This window comes from Pocillopora damicornis, chromosome 9 (genome assembly GCF_964200805.1).
Source record: "Pocillopora damicornis chromosome 9, jaPocDami1.2, whole genome shotgun sequence".
NCBI classification, from domain to species: Eukaryota; Metazoa; Cnidaria; class Anthozoa; order Scleractinia; family Pocilloporidae; genus Pocillopora; species Pocillopora damicornis.
In genome coordinates this window covers 8767128-8783410 of record NC_142678.1, presented here as the reverse complement: position 1 = coordinate 8783410, position 16283 = coordinate 8767128, and the positions used below count along the sequence as shown (strand labels likewise).

The window sequence follows — 16283 nt, the reverse complement described above, 5'->3', positions numbered from 1 at the left end:
TTGTTTGTATGTTGAATCTTCAAATTGTCTTGAAACTTAAAAGAAAATTGTTCTTTAAAAATTCACTGAAAATCGGTAGCTAAAATTGTTTGTTTAGGTGTTATCTGATTTTCGTGTTGACTTGTTATTTCGTCAGTCGCCGGCATCTTTTGTTGCTTCTCACAGGAAAAACACACGCGACGAAACGTAATGATCAATTTTGTCCTCAATCTCACGCTATAACAGAAAAAGCTTTTGAACATCTGTAAACTCCGAGCGCTTCGCAGTAAGTGATATTTTCAATGAATCTTCGGATTGTTTTCAAGTTCAAGGACTGTAAATTACAATTTTATGAAAAACGAAGGTTGTTCTGTTATTTCAGTGTGAATCCTTGCATGCCTGCCAGTCGCTGGCGCCGCTTGTTGAAACTAAAACGAAAAAAAAAACTCTTTTAAGATTATCATTGGCTTCTTTTTCACCCCACCACTATTCTTAGAAACAAAGGTCGCCATTTCGTCTGTTTATTGCTCGCCAAAAACTATAAAATGCACTCAAAAGCCTAAAATCTAAAAAAAGTTTACAGGAATCGACCAATCGAGCGAGCGAGCGAGCGAGCGAGCGAATGCCATTCCCCACATCGTATCTATAACTCGCTCTTGCGCATGCGCGCAATTCACGAGTTAAAAAAGGAGAGCATATTATGATATTGTGATTAGAGGTTTATTGTTTAAGCGTCAAACTTGTGGCAGCGTTATCTAAAGCAAGTAACAAAGCATGTGGCATACATTGCATGAGCAACACTGAAATCACCCCGCCCTCCCCTCCCATCCCTTTCCTTCTCACTAGCTGTTGTACCCTCTTGAATATCACTAATTGCAAAGGAATTTCAGAGTTATGGCAGACTTGTAAGTCGCCCAGTCTCCTACGTCCAGAGAATGGCTACAAAGGAGACTGGAAGTTAATCATCTTCTCGCTAGTTGTTGTGCCCTTTTCAAAATAGCCAATTGCAAAGGAGTTTCGATGGGACACTACAGAAGTTTCAACACTAAAATCAGAGTTCTGACAAAACAAAAAAATAACAAAACAACTATTAATAGCAAAACAATTAGTTTATTTAAAATCAACTGTGGTTATCAACATGTTACCACAGAGACTTAAATTAAGATTATGAGCAAGTACTCTTCTGTCAACACTAACAAATGAGAGATCCTTTCTATAACTCCAACAAAGCAATTTTCTAAGTTTTTTTACATGAAAATTTTCAAAACATTTAATTTCTAGTCGTTATCAAACACAAACGTCCTTTTTCTGTGTGCCAATTATAGCATTCTCCTCCACTTTAATGAAAGAGCACAAGAGCCTCCTGAAAAACTATTCTAAATGTTGACATAAAAATAACAATCTAACAACTAAATAAGATTTTGCTTGAAATTGAACGTGCCATCACCTTGGTATATATAACTGCTCTTGTACCCTGCATTATGGGAAAGGAAACATCTGTAATTATTCGTCCTGACCACTGAGACGATGACTGAGTCTCGTTTTAGAACGCTGCAAACTCAAACTCGGTTAACTCGAGCGTTTTTGCATGTTTTTCAGTCATCCCTATCTGTAAAATATATCCTTTGTTACCCTCCCTCCCCCCCCCTCCATATACTTCAGGGAACACAACACTGACCATGGTCACATCTACAAGTTGGTATCAACCCTGTGCCGGTTTTCCATTTTGCAGGAAACCGTTTGAGGTGAAAGAGAACGTTTGCCAATTGACTGGGAATCGTAACATTAAATTCAACACTTCACAAATGGGGGATTCTGGTGATAGTAACCAAGGTCACCATACGTAACACAAACCAAACCCCTATTTTTGAGGATAGTTTGCAACCAGCGCCAATGGCAGAGGAAATTCAGTCGGCCCAAAGGGCGGAAAAACGAAGATAATGGGCCTAATTGGTCGTATGAAAATTGAAAAATGAGTTTAGTTTTGAGTTCATCAAGGAAAAAAAAAGGATTTCATATATGTAATACCGTATTCCTCGAATAACCACCCACGCTCTAATAAGCCCCCCCCCCCCACAATAAGCGGCCAACCCCTAGCCCCTAAAATCAAACAAGCGCCCCCTCCTTTTTTCTCACTTTGTCAAACAGTTTGGATACGTTTTATATATAACTTTTTAAGCTTCAGTTAGAATAGTTTCTTAATAGGCGCCACTTTCCAATGAGGACCCCCACTTAAGCTTAAACTTTAAATTAGAGCCCGGGTGCTTATTCGGGGAAATAGGGGGATTGAAATGCACAAGAAGATGAAGAACTGACTCACAACTTTTTTTGTGCACGATAACAAGAGTTGCTATGTGCTCTTCATCGGAGAAATGTGATATTTACCCAGCCATGACCAGCGCTATCATAGCAACATTCATTTTGTTGATTTGTTCCATTGTTAAAAGATCCTCCCCCTCCCCCACAGGAAATATCCTCATTAGCCCCGCCACTTCCCCCAGTGAAACCACCACCACCGCCGGGTCCCCTGTTGGAAATACGTAAACCACCGCCACCTCCGAACCCACCAAGAATCTTTCCACCCTCTCCCCCCTGAAGATATCCTGAACCTCCTTTTCCCCCTCCTTTACTAGAGCTCGTTGCATTATGTCCATTACTATGGAAGCCGCCACCACCACCACCTGCAATACAATCAAAAAGTGATCAGTGATCCTCTTAAAAATAGCACCCATACATTTAATTTCTCGCGATCAAACGACGATCTGCAGTGTTCCGAAACTTAGTTTAGTTCTTTATTTTTAAAGTTTAATTAGTGGAGATTGTTAGCAACAAAGAAGCTCGCGAGGAAAAGTCAGCGTAAAAATGCTGCAATTAACTTTTTAGTTGGTGCTTCTGTTTAATTCAGATCTGCAGTTAACGAATGAGAAGCCTTGTCAAGTTTTTCGATGTCATCTCCTGCGGTATATTCGCGGATCCATGTCGATAATTACTAAATATACAGGAAATTTGAAAAGTAAAGAGGAAAAATTTAACAGAATCTTAAGTATTACATGAGGCGCTAGCTTCCAAAAGAATCATCAAAGAAAATCCTCAAAATTAATGTTGAGAATTTTGATAATTACAGTTTTTATAAATCCTCCAAATTTGATTATCAGCGACTTACTCTATCATTGGGTTGGAGATAGTGAAGGATGGCAGTAGAATGCAACGAATTTCTCAGTATTTATAAAAAGAAAATTCTCCACCAACCACATTCTCCACCATTAATAAGTCCTCCTTGTCCTTCTCTTCCCCCTGATCCCAGTGACGAGTTGTTCCCTGCATTTGCAGTGGTATTTGTGGACGCATCACATCCCGGGTGTTGTTCTGACATATTTTTGATTCCCCCTCCACCTCCAGCTATGATTAAAGGCGTGTTGTTTCGTCTCACAACAAATGTACCTCCACCACCTCCAGCAGTTTTTGAGTTGTTTTTCCCTTTTTTCCCTTCTTGACCAACAAGTATATGAATGATCTCATCTTTGGTCAAAATAAAGTTTCCAATCATTCGTGCCCCTCTTCCACCGTTCTTGATGATACTGTCCTCAACGTACCCCCCTGAGGCTCCTATTGCTTCTATTCTGTATTCGCCAGTGTGTGGCACAGTCCATTGTTGAATACCGCTGGACAATGTAACTTGCCCGTCGTGATCCTGACCTGCGTAGTGACTTCCAATTTGGACTGGACCAGTACGTCCACCCTTACCAAGAGTTGTAAACACTGCTGTAAATCCTGTATAATAATCGCAAAATGAAAGGGAAAGTTATCGTACTGCTAAGAAATTAATTGTCAAATTACTTTGGGTATTGCCAATGTTGCACACTACCGCTTACAAAAAAAAAGTATTCCTGTAAATTCGGCAGATATGGCTATCTTCATGACGGTATCTTCGCACTGGCTCTGGTAATGATCATAGAATCTACTTTCACCCGCAAATATGCTGTCACTCTTGCTGGTAACTCCTCGGAAACTGGTAAATTCACCAAGCTGCATAGTTTTCAACGTCGCAAAATGCAAATTCGTTCACATCTTTAAGAAGGACATCTCTCGAGTGTGTACCTTACCCTTAAGACCTAAGCATCACTGATTCCCGTGATCTCCAATGGGCAGAGCATGCAGCAGAAATCACCTCAAAGGCCAACAAAACCTTTCGTGAATCAGGCGAGTTTTCCGCGCTGTCAATGACGTTTAGATAAGGAAGCTTCTGTGCTGTCCTATGGTCAGACGCAAACTTAAATAATGCTCCTGCCTATGGTCTCCTTATTATACAGTCATACACAGAGCATTAATTGAGAAAATCCAAAGGTCTCTGGCTAAGTTTATTCTTAATTACCCACTGAATAACGTCTCTTATGCTGATGGGCTCGTTCTGCTGGGCCTGCTGCCGTACAGAAATTAGGGACATTACACTATACAAACTATACAATACAAACTTTATTGACACTCCCTTTTCAGTGACAATTAACACTCTTGTACAAGTTTAAGTCTGGTACTATAAAATATGGAGAGATAAGATAGAATGATAAAATAACAGTTACCTATGCATTTGGTTCCATTTCCACGAAATCCATCTTTACACGTGCAGTTGTACGATCCCAGGGTATTGTTACACTCAGCATTCACATCACAGTTGTGTGTTCCGTCAGCACATTCGTCCAAGTCTAGAGAATCAAAAAAGAAACATCTTTTGTACGGAACCTGTTTTCATGTTTTTATCTCGTTTTTTGTGGTGTTGTTGTTTCCCGTTTGTTTGCTTTAGTAGATTTTTGCGATGTTATAGTCAGCTACTTTATTCTAATTTTCTCGTTACCATGTTCCCGTAAATAGCGTAACTCCATATTCCGCATATAAACAGACACACAACCCACAATTCCCCCATTTGCTCTGACGAAGGACTAGCGCTCGATACTTCAGATTTTAAACTCGCAATAGTGGCCTATTTGACGTCATCAACTCACTTGATACAACTAAATGACCTTTGCAGTTAGTTCCATTTCCATGAAATCCATCTTTACAGATGCACTTGTAAGATCCCAGGGTATTGTTACACTCCGCATTCTCATCACAGCCGTTTGTTTCACTAGAACACTCATCTATGTCTGAGACAACAAAATGAGCGCCACATTTATGTAAGGGTTTGTGTGTATTTGACGTGCTCTAGCTAAGAGTGTTTTCGCCTCCATGCTAACGTTCCCCGTTGTCAGATAAGAAATGGTCACACATTCATTTTACTGAATACAAAAAAATTTAGAGGATTCCTCACCTCTATCACAATCGTGACCTTCAAATCCAGATCCAAAAGCACACAAACACTGATAATCTCTGTGTGTAAAGCCAGCTTGGCATGTTGCATTATTTCTGCAAGGATTACTGACGCAAGCATTCTTAAGAAGAAAAAGAATATGACCACTTCAATTTTTGTGTTTGTCTTCGGCGCGTGCATTCCTGTTTGCGAGTGCAGAATGTTATGCATGTTTGTGAAATCTACGCGTCTTCCCTCATTTCCATGTATTCCACGCAAGCTTTTTTGTTATTTACTCAAATATTTGTGTTGAGCACATTGGTTCCCGTCTCAAGTGTGGCACTGTTCAGAGCGAGAGCAAAGTCTGCGTGTATCTTATAAATGTATAAAAACAGCTCCAGAACCAGTCATTCTTAAATAACAAAGTATGCCTCCCTTAATTCTTTATTTCAACATTTTAAACGTTCAATTATCGTAACCTATATTCTGGTGGGTGGAAGGAGAATTTAGAGGAGTGCAGAGGCTGGGGGATGCTTAGTCTTGTAAAAAGGCCTCAACGAGTACAAAGTCTCATACTCTTGGCTTAAAAACGTCATCCTCACCTCAGCTCCGCGGTAAATGTAACTTTCGTTTTTTACCAGTTCTCCATCGTGTTCAATGGTCGCGTTATTCAGATCACACTTGTGTGTTCCAGACGCCTGTCTTAGCTTATGGAAGTTATAACTGACACAGTTAGGTTCCAGATAGCATTGTAACCTGCAGAGATCCTCGTCGAATACTTCAATAGTTCGAACCGTGTAATTCTCCAACCTGTAGCCAGGTTTAGGAAAACTGGTAAACTGCAAATTGCGGCAGTTGCCTGGTGAACAATTATATGAAGAAAGTTGCTACGTCACTTAGTTGCTTTAGTTTAGCACCAAAAGAGTGATTTATATTAATAAACTGACCTATCATGTTATCTTCCTTTGGTTGCGATCAGCTATAGTGATCGAACGATTGTTGCACAAATCCATAAACACCTTTGTTGTTACATAGAGTGAATCGTGTTTATCACGTGATAATGGTCCTCTCGTCTGAGCATGCTTGGTTCTTTAAAAAAAGGGTTATTATCGGAACGTGTCGTGAAGTTTTTATTGTGTTATGTCGCGTGACTTCAGCTTTCGACCAAACTGCGTATCAATTATGAAAAGTGCGAGAAGACAAAATTAGTCACCCACGCAAAACTCATGACCTTCTTAACTTTATCAACTCCACGGTACGCAATTTAGGTCCTGGCTTTCTACCTCTAAGGATGTAACAAACGTTTTCACTGCATACTGTACATTAACGATCACTAAAAGGCGAAACGCTGAAATTCATTCTTGAGCATGCACAACATAAGGGTATAATTGCGGACGATATGAGGAAAAAATCCTGAACTGTCAATTGTCGTCTTTGTTAATTAAATCTTTTGTTTGAACCACCTACTTTTGTCTCAAGCTAAGTAAGAACTTCCTTTCTGCGGTGGATCATAAATAACTTATGCCATAGCTCTACCAACTCTCTCGAATACACGAATTCAGCCTTCGATTTAGGTTTTTTCAAATATCAACCAACATGTAGATCAACTTTGGAGCCAGATTGTAAAAAAAAAGTCAGGTTTTTCCACAGATAACACGATTAAGTGCGTTATGTTGCTCGCTGTAACGAACTAAAAGGTTTCTTCACCAAGAATTGAAAAGCTTTACTCCAGTGTAAAGTTTTAAGTTTAACAAGACAAGCCATTTTGGTTGAGTTTAGATGAGCCTCTCAACTCATCTATCGTGCACGATCAAAAAAGTCGAACACGTCTCTAGACTTCAATTCATTGAAGAGACAGTGACTGTTTTTCTTTTCTAAAGTTAACTTTACTTTAAGATACTCCAATAAGCGCCCCTTCTTTTTTAATTTAGATGAAATAATTAATTATATTTGATATTAGTTGGAGAAGCTTATGCGATTACTTTAAGATTCAGTTGTTGTAAACAAAAAAAAATTTGAAATGAAAAAATAATTTGTCGCCTTGGTAAACATTGAAATATACACAAACCATAACAAAGTCATAACTGTGGTAAAATCTTACCTTGTCCTTCCGGTATTAGGGAGGCTAAAACAATGAGAACGAAGTAGTAGAGTACAGAGAGCATGTTCTCAGAAAACACCAGTTATAACTCTAGCTAACAGCCATAGTGAATTTTTCAAACATGAGGGAAACATCATGCAAAATATAACAGTTCAAGTTTAATCTCCGTTCAAATACTCCACTCCTATATTATTTATGAGGTTCTCAGTTGTTTTCGTGCACGAATTAGTTACTTTGGGATTTAGTTGGTTGATAAAACTCGATTATACAGAATGCACGTAAATCTTTTTTAATGCAAAATATTTCTTAGGAAATTGGACCTATGCCAATCGACGAAACGAGTAATTAGCCATATCGATCTTTGATGAAGAGTTTTTTTCAAACATAATCACCCGCAGCCATCTCAGCCGATATTGCAGCGTGCTTCCGTTCTGGAAAAGAGTCACTCGAGATGAATGATTGACATTTTTTGAAAGTGTGTGTCAATTATTTAAAGATCTTGTGACTGCTCCGTTCAATTAGAAATTGTGTAGAAAATCCTTGAACCATAAATTGTAGGAGTGAAAGAAATCGGAGAGGTGAGTGTCTGAGAATCAATCGAGGGCTTTAAAACATTTGAACAATTGACCAATGACTCTTACCACACTAACTGAGTTCAAAGAGCGCTCGCTTAAAACTGGTGCTCAGGCTCTTTTTCCTTGTCATTATCTTTCATCTTTTGAGCGGATTACCGTTGTTCTTTCTGTCCCAGATGCCCGTGCAATGTGCAATCTGCTTCATGCGAAAAAAAAGATGTTAGGTGTGATTTAGTCGGGCCAAAGAGCAGAATTAAGAGGGTGGAAAAAGGTATTTGCGTGACGCGTGATGGCTCCAAAATTTGCAGTGTGACGTGTGATTGAACCCAAATTATCCGCGTGACGCGGGACCGGACAACACAACGTGATGCGTGATTTGCTATTTTGCAAGCGCATGATGCGTGATTTACAAGACTTCTTATTAGAATTCCATGATAAGTGAACGCCCTTTAACCTAGAAAGATACCAATCATCAAAAGTAAATAGGGTCATAACGAAGATCAATTAAACGTGGCATCCGTGTCATTGTTTTCTGGTCTTTTCCGTTCTTTCCAAATTAGCAAAGTTCATACTAGTTCTCGCGGGATAACTAGTTAGCCATATATGAGTTCAAACTATGATGACTATAGGATGCCCAGACGAGTAAACGCTCGCAGAGCGTCTAGTTTCAACAAGTAAGTCGTTTTTATTTGTCAAACAAAAAGCAATATGACAAGTGAGATGCAATTCATTCCAGGGCAAAAAACGGTAGATGCAAGATAATTTTTGATGATACATCCGATAGTTTGAAATCTTACATTATTAGCTTAGCGTACTTACTCTTTCTTAAGTGACACGTGATTGGGTTAAAAAAATTCTCCGTGATGTGGTGTGATTGAAACCCACCTTTGCCACCCTCAATTTAGGAATACTGGGTCTGACTGATCGTATGAAAATTGAAAATCCGAAGTTAGTTTTACTCTAATCGACAAAAACCAAAAAGTGATTGAATGATAAACCCTCATAGTCAATTGAAAACCATTTTTAAACATGTAAGACTTGAGATACACAAGTTCTATATAAAATATTTATCGATTTTAGATCTTTCATTTTATTTAAAGGTTGATTATCAGTTGATAATAACCCTAAAATATCTCGGTAACTGTTTTTCACATTATGTCAACCTATAAGCGAAAGCAACTTGTGTCTAAAATACCTCTCACCCTAAGAACACTTAACGCTCACAAAAACAGAGTCTTTACCACACAGCTTTCAAAGTTACATTACACCAAAGCACCTAAATTCTTATAACCACAATATCGCATGTGATAAAATTTACTTGTCTTGATATAATTGTCAGTTTATTTGGGCTACAGCGTAAAAAGGTAAGTTGCTTTCTGAGTCAGATGTTCGGAATTCCGAGCCAAATTTCCAGGATCTTCTCTTAAATATTGCAACACGATGACGAAATTTGGTAACTTTAAGTATTCTTGCTCTAATATAATTTACTGAAAATTACACATGACCACTGTCAATATCACAGATTTGTCTCAGTCGTAAAGTCTTTTAAATGCATCTGCAACGCTCCTACGATAAGGCAGCTATCGCATTGCCGCCGTTCTCTATTTATTGCGAGCAAGTGTTTGTGTATTTTAATCAATGACTTATGGTCCTTTCTGTGTCGGCGAGCATGGGAAGCACAAAATTTGTTATCAATTTGGAAATAAAAAGCCGTATACGTGTTGAGTTTCGAAAATTTGACAAAATTTGACAAATTTATTATTTCGCAAATGGGGGACTCTGGTGATAGCAACCAAGGACGCCATACGTAATACAAACCGAACCCTTATTTTTGACGATAATTTACAACCAGCGCCAATGGCAGAGGAAATTCAGTCGGCCCAAAGGAGGAAAAAACAAAGACCTGACTGGTCGTATAAAAATTGAAAATTGAGTTTAGTTTTGAGCTGATCAAGGAAAAAAATGATTTCATAATAAACTTTCACAGTCAATTGAAAATCATTTTTAGTTATATGTAATACCGTATTCCTCGAATAACCACCCACGCTCTAATAAGCCTCCTCCCCCCCAATTAGCGGCCACGCCCCAGCCCCTAAAATCAAACAAGCGCCCCCCTCCTTTTCTCCCACTTTTTCAAACATTTTGGATACGAAGAAAACCTGTGTTTATTTCCATTTTATGTAACTTTTTAAGCTTCAGGTAGAATAGTTTCTTATTTTAAGATAAATGTAATACCGTATTTCCTGGAGTAACTACCCAATCCCTAATAAGCCCCCTCCCCCAAAAGGCGCCACCCCCTAACCCATAATATCAAACAAGCGCCCCCTCCTTTTTTCTCACTTTGTCAAAAAGTTTGGATACGAGGAAAACCTGTATTTATTTCTATGGTGTTGGAAATCCTTGAATCATAAACTGTAGGAGTAATAGAAATCGGGTGAGTGTCTGAGAATCAATTGAGGGCTTTAAAATATTAGAACAATTGTCAATGGCTCTAACCAAACTACACTGAGTTCGAAGAGTGCTCGCTTAAAACTAGTGCTCACGCTCTTTTTCCTTGTCGTTATCCGTCATTTTTTATGCGGATAACCGCTGTCCTTTCTGTCCCAGGTGCCCGTGCAATGTGCGATCTGCTTCATGCGAAAAAAAAATGTTGAGTGCGAAAATTGAGTCGGTCCAAAGAGCAGAATTAAGGGATATTGGGTCTAACTGATCGTATGAAAATTCAAAATCTGCACTTAGTTTTACTCAAATCAACGGAAACAAAAAAGTGATGACACGATAAACCCTCATAGTCAATTGAAAACCATTTTTCAACATGTAAGACTTGAGATACACAAGCTCTATATAAAATATTTATCAATACTAATTCCTTTCACGTTACTTAATGATTGATTATCAGTGGATGATAAGCCTAAAATATCCTGGCAGCTGTTTTTGACATTATGTCAACGTATAAGCGAAAGCAGTTTGTGTCTAAAATGCCCTTCACACTAGGAAAACTTTACGCGCACAAAAACGGGGTCTTTACCGCACATTCTTACCAAATACATTGCGAATAAAGTGTTTTACTCCAAGTGAAAGAGCAGAAGAGCCTCCTAAAAGGTACATCTAGCACTTTCTTTCTGCAGGACATTGTCACCAAACCAACCGACTCGTTTTAGTCACTTTCAAACTGTTCAAGCGAATGATTATCCATAAACAGTTTATAATCTCTTGGCCTTAATTACAAGGATGAGTTTTCGTCTACCCTCACACAACCATCTAAGCGAATATTACAGTGTTTTTTGACTTCCCTTGAAATTGCTAAGCTCCCAAGAATGTAGCATTTTTTGTCAAAATTTCATTGAAATAGGGTAAATATTTTATTCTCATTTTTATGTGTATTTTCTACTGTGATTATAATTACTGGACTATAAATATACATAATGTGAAGTGACAGGAAGCTCAATTCTATGATGTCACGAGTAGATGTAATTCAGTGAGATTATTTTAAATTCTGGATAACAGAAAGTTGTTATAGTGATAAACGTTTCTTCCATTGTAGGACCCGCAAAAAGGCTCCTTTTCGCGAATGTTCGTAAATTATCCAATATCTATGTTCGATAAAAACAAAGAAAACAATTTTATACCCTAAAAAAAAACTTTCAGGTCTCTTTGTGGCACCTCACAAGAATACAGGGGTCCTAATTACTTTTCCTTTGTTTAAAGTTGGAACGTTTTATAAATATCACCGTTGATAACCACATAATCCTCGCATACCCGAAAAAAGAAATTAGAAAATACATATGGATAAGTGAAATTGAAGAACTTGAAGTTGGAAGTAGCCCAAAAATGTTTTTCATGCGGAAAGCCATCAGCGTTAATTTGATAAAACAAGTAAACGAAAAAACAAAAGATAATATTTCACCGTACAGCCACGCCAGGTGCTTTTACTGTCAGCTGATGCCACCTAGGATTGAAAAGAATGATTTTTTATAAGCCCCTTATTTGCAATTTTGAAACTTTTGAGGCAGGAAAATATCATGTACTCGTAAGCAAATCTTTTAAGGCTGCTAAAGCAGGTACTTATGAAAACATGGGGGGTGGGGGCGGGGAGGTGGTAGTGCGTATAGAGGGTCTACAATAAATACTCATTATGAACACCAATTTCCACTGAAAGCTTTGATACATCAGGTAGTGGGCTCGGACTGCAGGTCCTACTTTTTGACATTTCACATACATGAAAACATACATCTAAATTTTCCTAGATGTAGATACTCAATATTGACTTTCTTTTTTTATTGTCTTTTCAACATATCTAGCCATAATTTTACATAAATCAATTTCTTACTCTCTGTGTTAAGACCTCAACTTTTCAGCCACGATTATCCCATTTTGAAACTTTATGGTCATGAAAAATCTATCCAAATTAGGTCCAGAAGTTTCCATCTAGGAAAGCCTGTAATACTATCGTTGCAGGACCCGCAAAAAAAGGCTTATTTGGGCTACAGTGTAAAAGAGTAAGTTACTTTCTCAATCAGTGCTCGGATTTCCGTGTCAAAATTTCCAGGATCAACACTTAAATATTGCAGTGTGATGACGACATTTTGTATCATTCAAGTACTCTTTCTCTTATATAATTTGCCGAAAATTACACATGACCACCGTCAACATCACAGATTTCTCTGAAGTCGCAATGGTTTTTTTAAATGCATCAACACAGCTCCTACGATAAGGCAACTATCCTATTGCTGCCGTTCTCTATTTGTTCCGAGCAAACGTTTATGTATTTTAATTAATAACTTATGGTCCTTTCCGTTTTCAGATTCCCTTCAGCAAAAACTTATAGTCTTAGAAAAATGAGTATCGTTCATTGAAGTGATACCTGATAAACGACAGGCGACCACCATAGAATAGAGAGACTTGGAACCTAAACTTGAAATTATCATAACTAAAACAAAAGAACTTCAAGAACAGGTAAGACAGCAAAGTTATTACTTTCAGTAGAATCTGCTGTTTTGTCGGCGGGTAGGGGAAGCACGAATTTTGTTATCAATTTGGAAATAAAAAGCCGTATACGTGTTGAATTTCGAAAATTTGACGTTTCAAGCCCTCTTGCCCATAACTACAAGGATGAGGTTTCGTATAACCTTACTCAACCATCTCAGCGAATATTACAGTGTTTTTTTACTTCTCCTGAAATTGCTTGACTCTCAAGAATGTAACTTTTTAATTACGGACCTACAGAAGACTTTGCCAAAAATTTTTTGAAATAAGGTAAATATTTTATTCGCATTTTTATGTGTATTTTTCGACTGTGATTATAACCACTAGACTATGAACATATATAATCTGAAGTGACAGGAAGCTTAATTCTATGATGTCACGAGTATATGTAATTGATATTATTTTAAATTCTGGATAACAGAAAGTTGTGATGGTGATAAACGTTTCTTCCATTGAAGGACCCGCAAAAATGCTCCTTTAGGAGCCAAAAATATCAATCAAGGGCGGATCCAGGGATTGGTCGGTGGGTCCCAACAACTCTCTTCTCTCACCATCGGACCTGTGACATGGTGGATTTTTTTTTTTTTTTTTTTTGCCACTTGTCTGACCCCTAAATTCTTGCAACTACAAGATTGCATGTGACCTGGTTATACCAATCAATATGAAATATCTAATATTTACTTGTCTTGATATAGTTGTCAGTTTATTTGGGCTACAACGTGAAAGAGTTAGTTGCTTTCTGAATCAGTGTTCGGAATTCCGTGTCAAAATTTCCAGGATCCATACCTAAATATTGCAATGTGAAATTTCAAGGATTCACAGTTAGATAATACAATGTGATGACGACATTTGGTAACATTCAAGTATTCTTGCTCTTATGTAATTTGCTGAAAATAACACATGACCACTGTCAATATCACGGATTTCTCTGAGTCGTAAAGTTTTTTTTAAAGCGTCTGCACAGCTCCTACGATAAGGCAGCTATCTTATTGCCGCCGTTCTCTATTTATTGCGAGCAAACGTTTGTGTACTTTAATTAATAACCTATGGTCCTTTCTGTGTCGGCGGGCAGGGGAAGCACGAAGTTTGTTATCAATTTGGAAATAAAAAGCCGTACACGTGTTGAGTTTCGATAATTTGAGGTTTCAAGCAGTAGCATGAATCGTCTGCCGGTGCAGCGTGCAAATGGTTAACCCTTCGAAAGTCATAATTTGTCACTTAATTATTTGTTGTTTGAATCCTCGGTAATTTGCTGGACAACGGCCATCATGAGCTAGTTATGACACAAAACGCCTTGGGAAAGTAAAAGGCCAGGTCTTATTTCAGATGACTGGAGTTAAAAGCCTTTAGTAAAGATGCGCGTCTCGAGTATAGCCATGTTCCACAAGTTTCCGTGCAGGTCCTGCGTTTCACCTGTTCTGAGATAGGTCTGACGTCTGCCTCACTCTGAAAGAGGAATGGAAGTGAAGAAAACAGAAGTCCTGGCAACCCCTACCCGTGACAGTCTATTCTGTGGCCAATGGTCGACCCCATTTGAGTCACTTTTGGTGATACGGTAAAAAATGCTCCACCCCCACCCCCACCCCCACCGCCACCCCCAGCAGGTTTATAGTTTAAGCGTCAAACTTGTGGCAGCGTTATCTAAAGCAAGTAACAGAACATTTGACAAACATAGCAGGACCAACATTGAAATCGCCCCCCCCCCACCCCCTTACCCTCTCGCTAGCTTTTGTGCCCACTTGAATATACTAATTGGCTGAGTTATAGTCGCCCAGTCTCCTAGGTCCAGAGAATGGCTGCGAAGGAGACTGAAAGTAACTCATCTTCTCGCTGGTTGTTGTGACCTTTTGAAGATGGCCAATTTCAAAGGAATTTCGCTGGGAAACTACAGAATTCTCAATACTATAATCAGAGTTCTGACAAAACAACAACAAAACAACTATAAATACCGAGAAAAATCAGTTTATTGACTAAAATCAACTGTGGTTATCAAAATTTACCATAGTGACTTAAATTAAGGTTATGAGTAAATACTATTCTATCAACACTAAAAAACTGAGAGATCCTCTTTCTAACATGAAAATTTTCAAAACATTTAATTTCTAGTCGTTATCAAGCACAAACGTCTTTTCTCAATATGCTAATTAGAGCATTCTCCTCCACTTCAGTGAAAGAGCACAAGTGCCTTTTGAAAACTATACTGGATGTTGACATGAAAATAACAATCTAGCAACTAAGTAAACTTGGTATATATAACTGCTCTTCTACCCTGCATTATGGAAAACGAAACAGATCTGGAATTATTCATCCTGACCACTGAAACGATGACTGAGTCTCGTTTTAGAACGCCGCAAAGTCAAACTCGGTTAACTCGAGCGTATTTCATGTATTTCAGTCATCTCTATGTGTAAAACATGTCCTTTGTTACCCTCCCTCCCCCTCCCCCTTTATACTTCAGGGAACACAACACTGATCATGGTCACATCTACAAGTCGGTATCAACCCTGTGCCGGTTTTCCATTTTGCAGGAAACCGTTAGAGGTGAATGAGAACGTTTTCCACTTGATTGTGAATCGTTACACCAAATTTAACATTTCGCAAATGGGGGATTCCGGTGATAGTAACCAAGGACGCCATACATAACACAAACCGAACCCTTATTTTTTAGGATAATTTACAACCAGTGCCAATGGCAGAGGAAATTCAGTCGGCCCAAAGGGCGGAAAAGCCAATAATGGGCCTAACTGGTCGTATAAAAATTGAAAATTGAGTTTAGTTTTGTGCTAATCAAAGGAAAAAAGTGATTTCATATTAAACTTTCACAGTCAATTGAAAATTACTTTTAGTTATATATAACACCGTATTTCCTCGAGGAACCACCCACACCCTAATAAGCCCCCTCCCTCAATAGGCACTACCCCCATAATATCAAACAAGCGTCCCCCTCCTTTTTTCTCACTTTTTCAAACAGTTTGGATACGAGGAAAACCTATTTTTTTATTTCCACTTTATATATAACTTTATGAGCTTCAGCTAGAATAGTTTCTTAGTAAGCGCCCCCCCCCCTTCCCTCTTTAAGCTTAAATTTTAAATAAGAGCCCGGGTGCTTATTCGAGGAAATAGGATGATTGAAATGCACAAGAATATTAAAAACTGACCTACAACTTTTTTTGTGCACGTTAACAACAGCTGCTATGTGCTCTTCATCGAAGAAATGTAATATTTACCCAACCATGACCAGCGCTATTATAGCAACATTCATTTTGTTGATTTGTTCCATTGTTAAAAGATCCTCCCCCTCCCCCACAGGAAATATCATCATTAGCCCCGCCACTTCCCCCAGTGTAACCACCACCACCGC

General features: G+C 38.5%; 1 protein-coding gene across 2 annotated transcripts; it reads right to left on the bottom strand.

The window, feature by feature from the left end:
• Window positions 1-2101: 2101 nt before the first annotated feature.
• On the bottom strand, window positions 2102-7494 carry LOC113680888 (uncharacterized). 2 transcript variants are annotated; one of them, XM_089182777.1, is made up of 7 exons: window positions 7362-7494; window positions 5863-6119; window positions 5282-5402; window positions 4995-5117; window positions 4557-4679; window positions 3229-3750; window positions 2102-2660 (listed from the first exon to the last, which is right to left on the bottom strand). In XM_089182777.1, exons 1-7 carry the CDS (start codon window positions 7423-7425, stop codon window positions 2341-2343), a joined length of 1530 nt encoding a protein of 509 aa, XP_089038903.1. In that variant the 5' UTR covers window positions 7426-7494; the 3' UTR covers window positions 2102-2340. The 2 variants fall into 2 exon arrangements, with proteins under 2 accessions (XP_089038903.1, XP_089038904.1); XM_089182778.1 differs by lacking the exon at window positions 4995-5117.
• Window positions 7495-16283: the final 8789 nt, after the last annotated feature.

What these genes read in the sequence shown, in the direction of transcription:
- LOC113680888 (XM_089182777.1), bottom strand. Translation starts at nt 7,425, where the DNA reads ATGCTCTCTGTACTCTACTACTTCGTTCTCATTGTTTTAGCCTCCCTA. An exon ending in ACATTTACCGCGGAGCTGAG is followed by an intron (nt 5,403 to 5,862) that starts GTGAGGATGACG and finishes TTTCTTCTTAAG; the next exon opens with AATGCTTGCGTCAGTAATCC. An exon ending in AAATGGAACTAACTGCAAAG is followed by an intron (nt 4,680 to 4,994) that starts GTCATTTAGTTG and finishes TTGATTCTCTAG; the next exon opens with ACTTGGACGAATGTGCTGAC.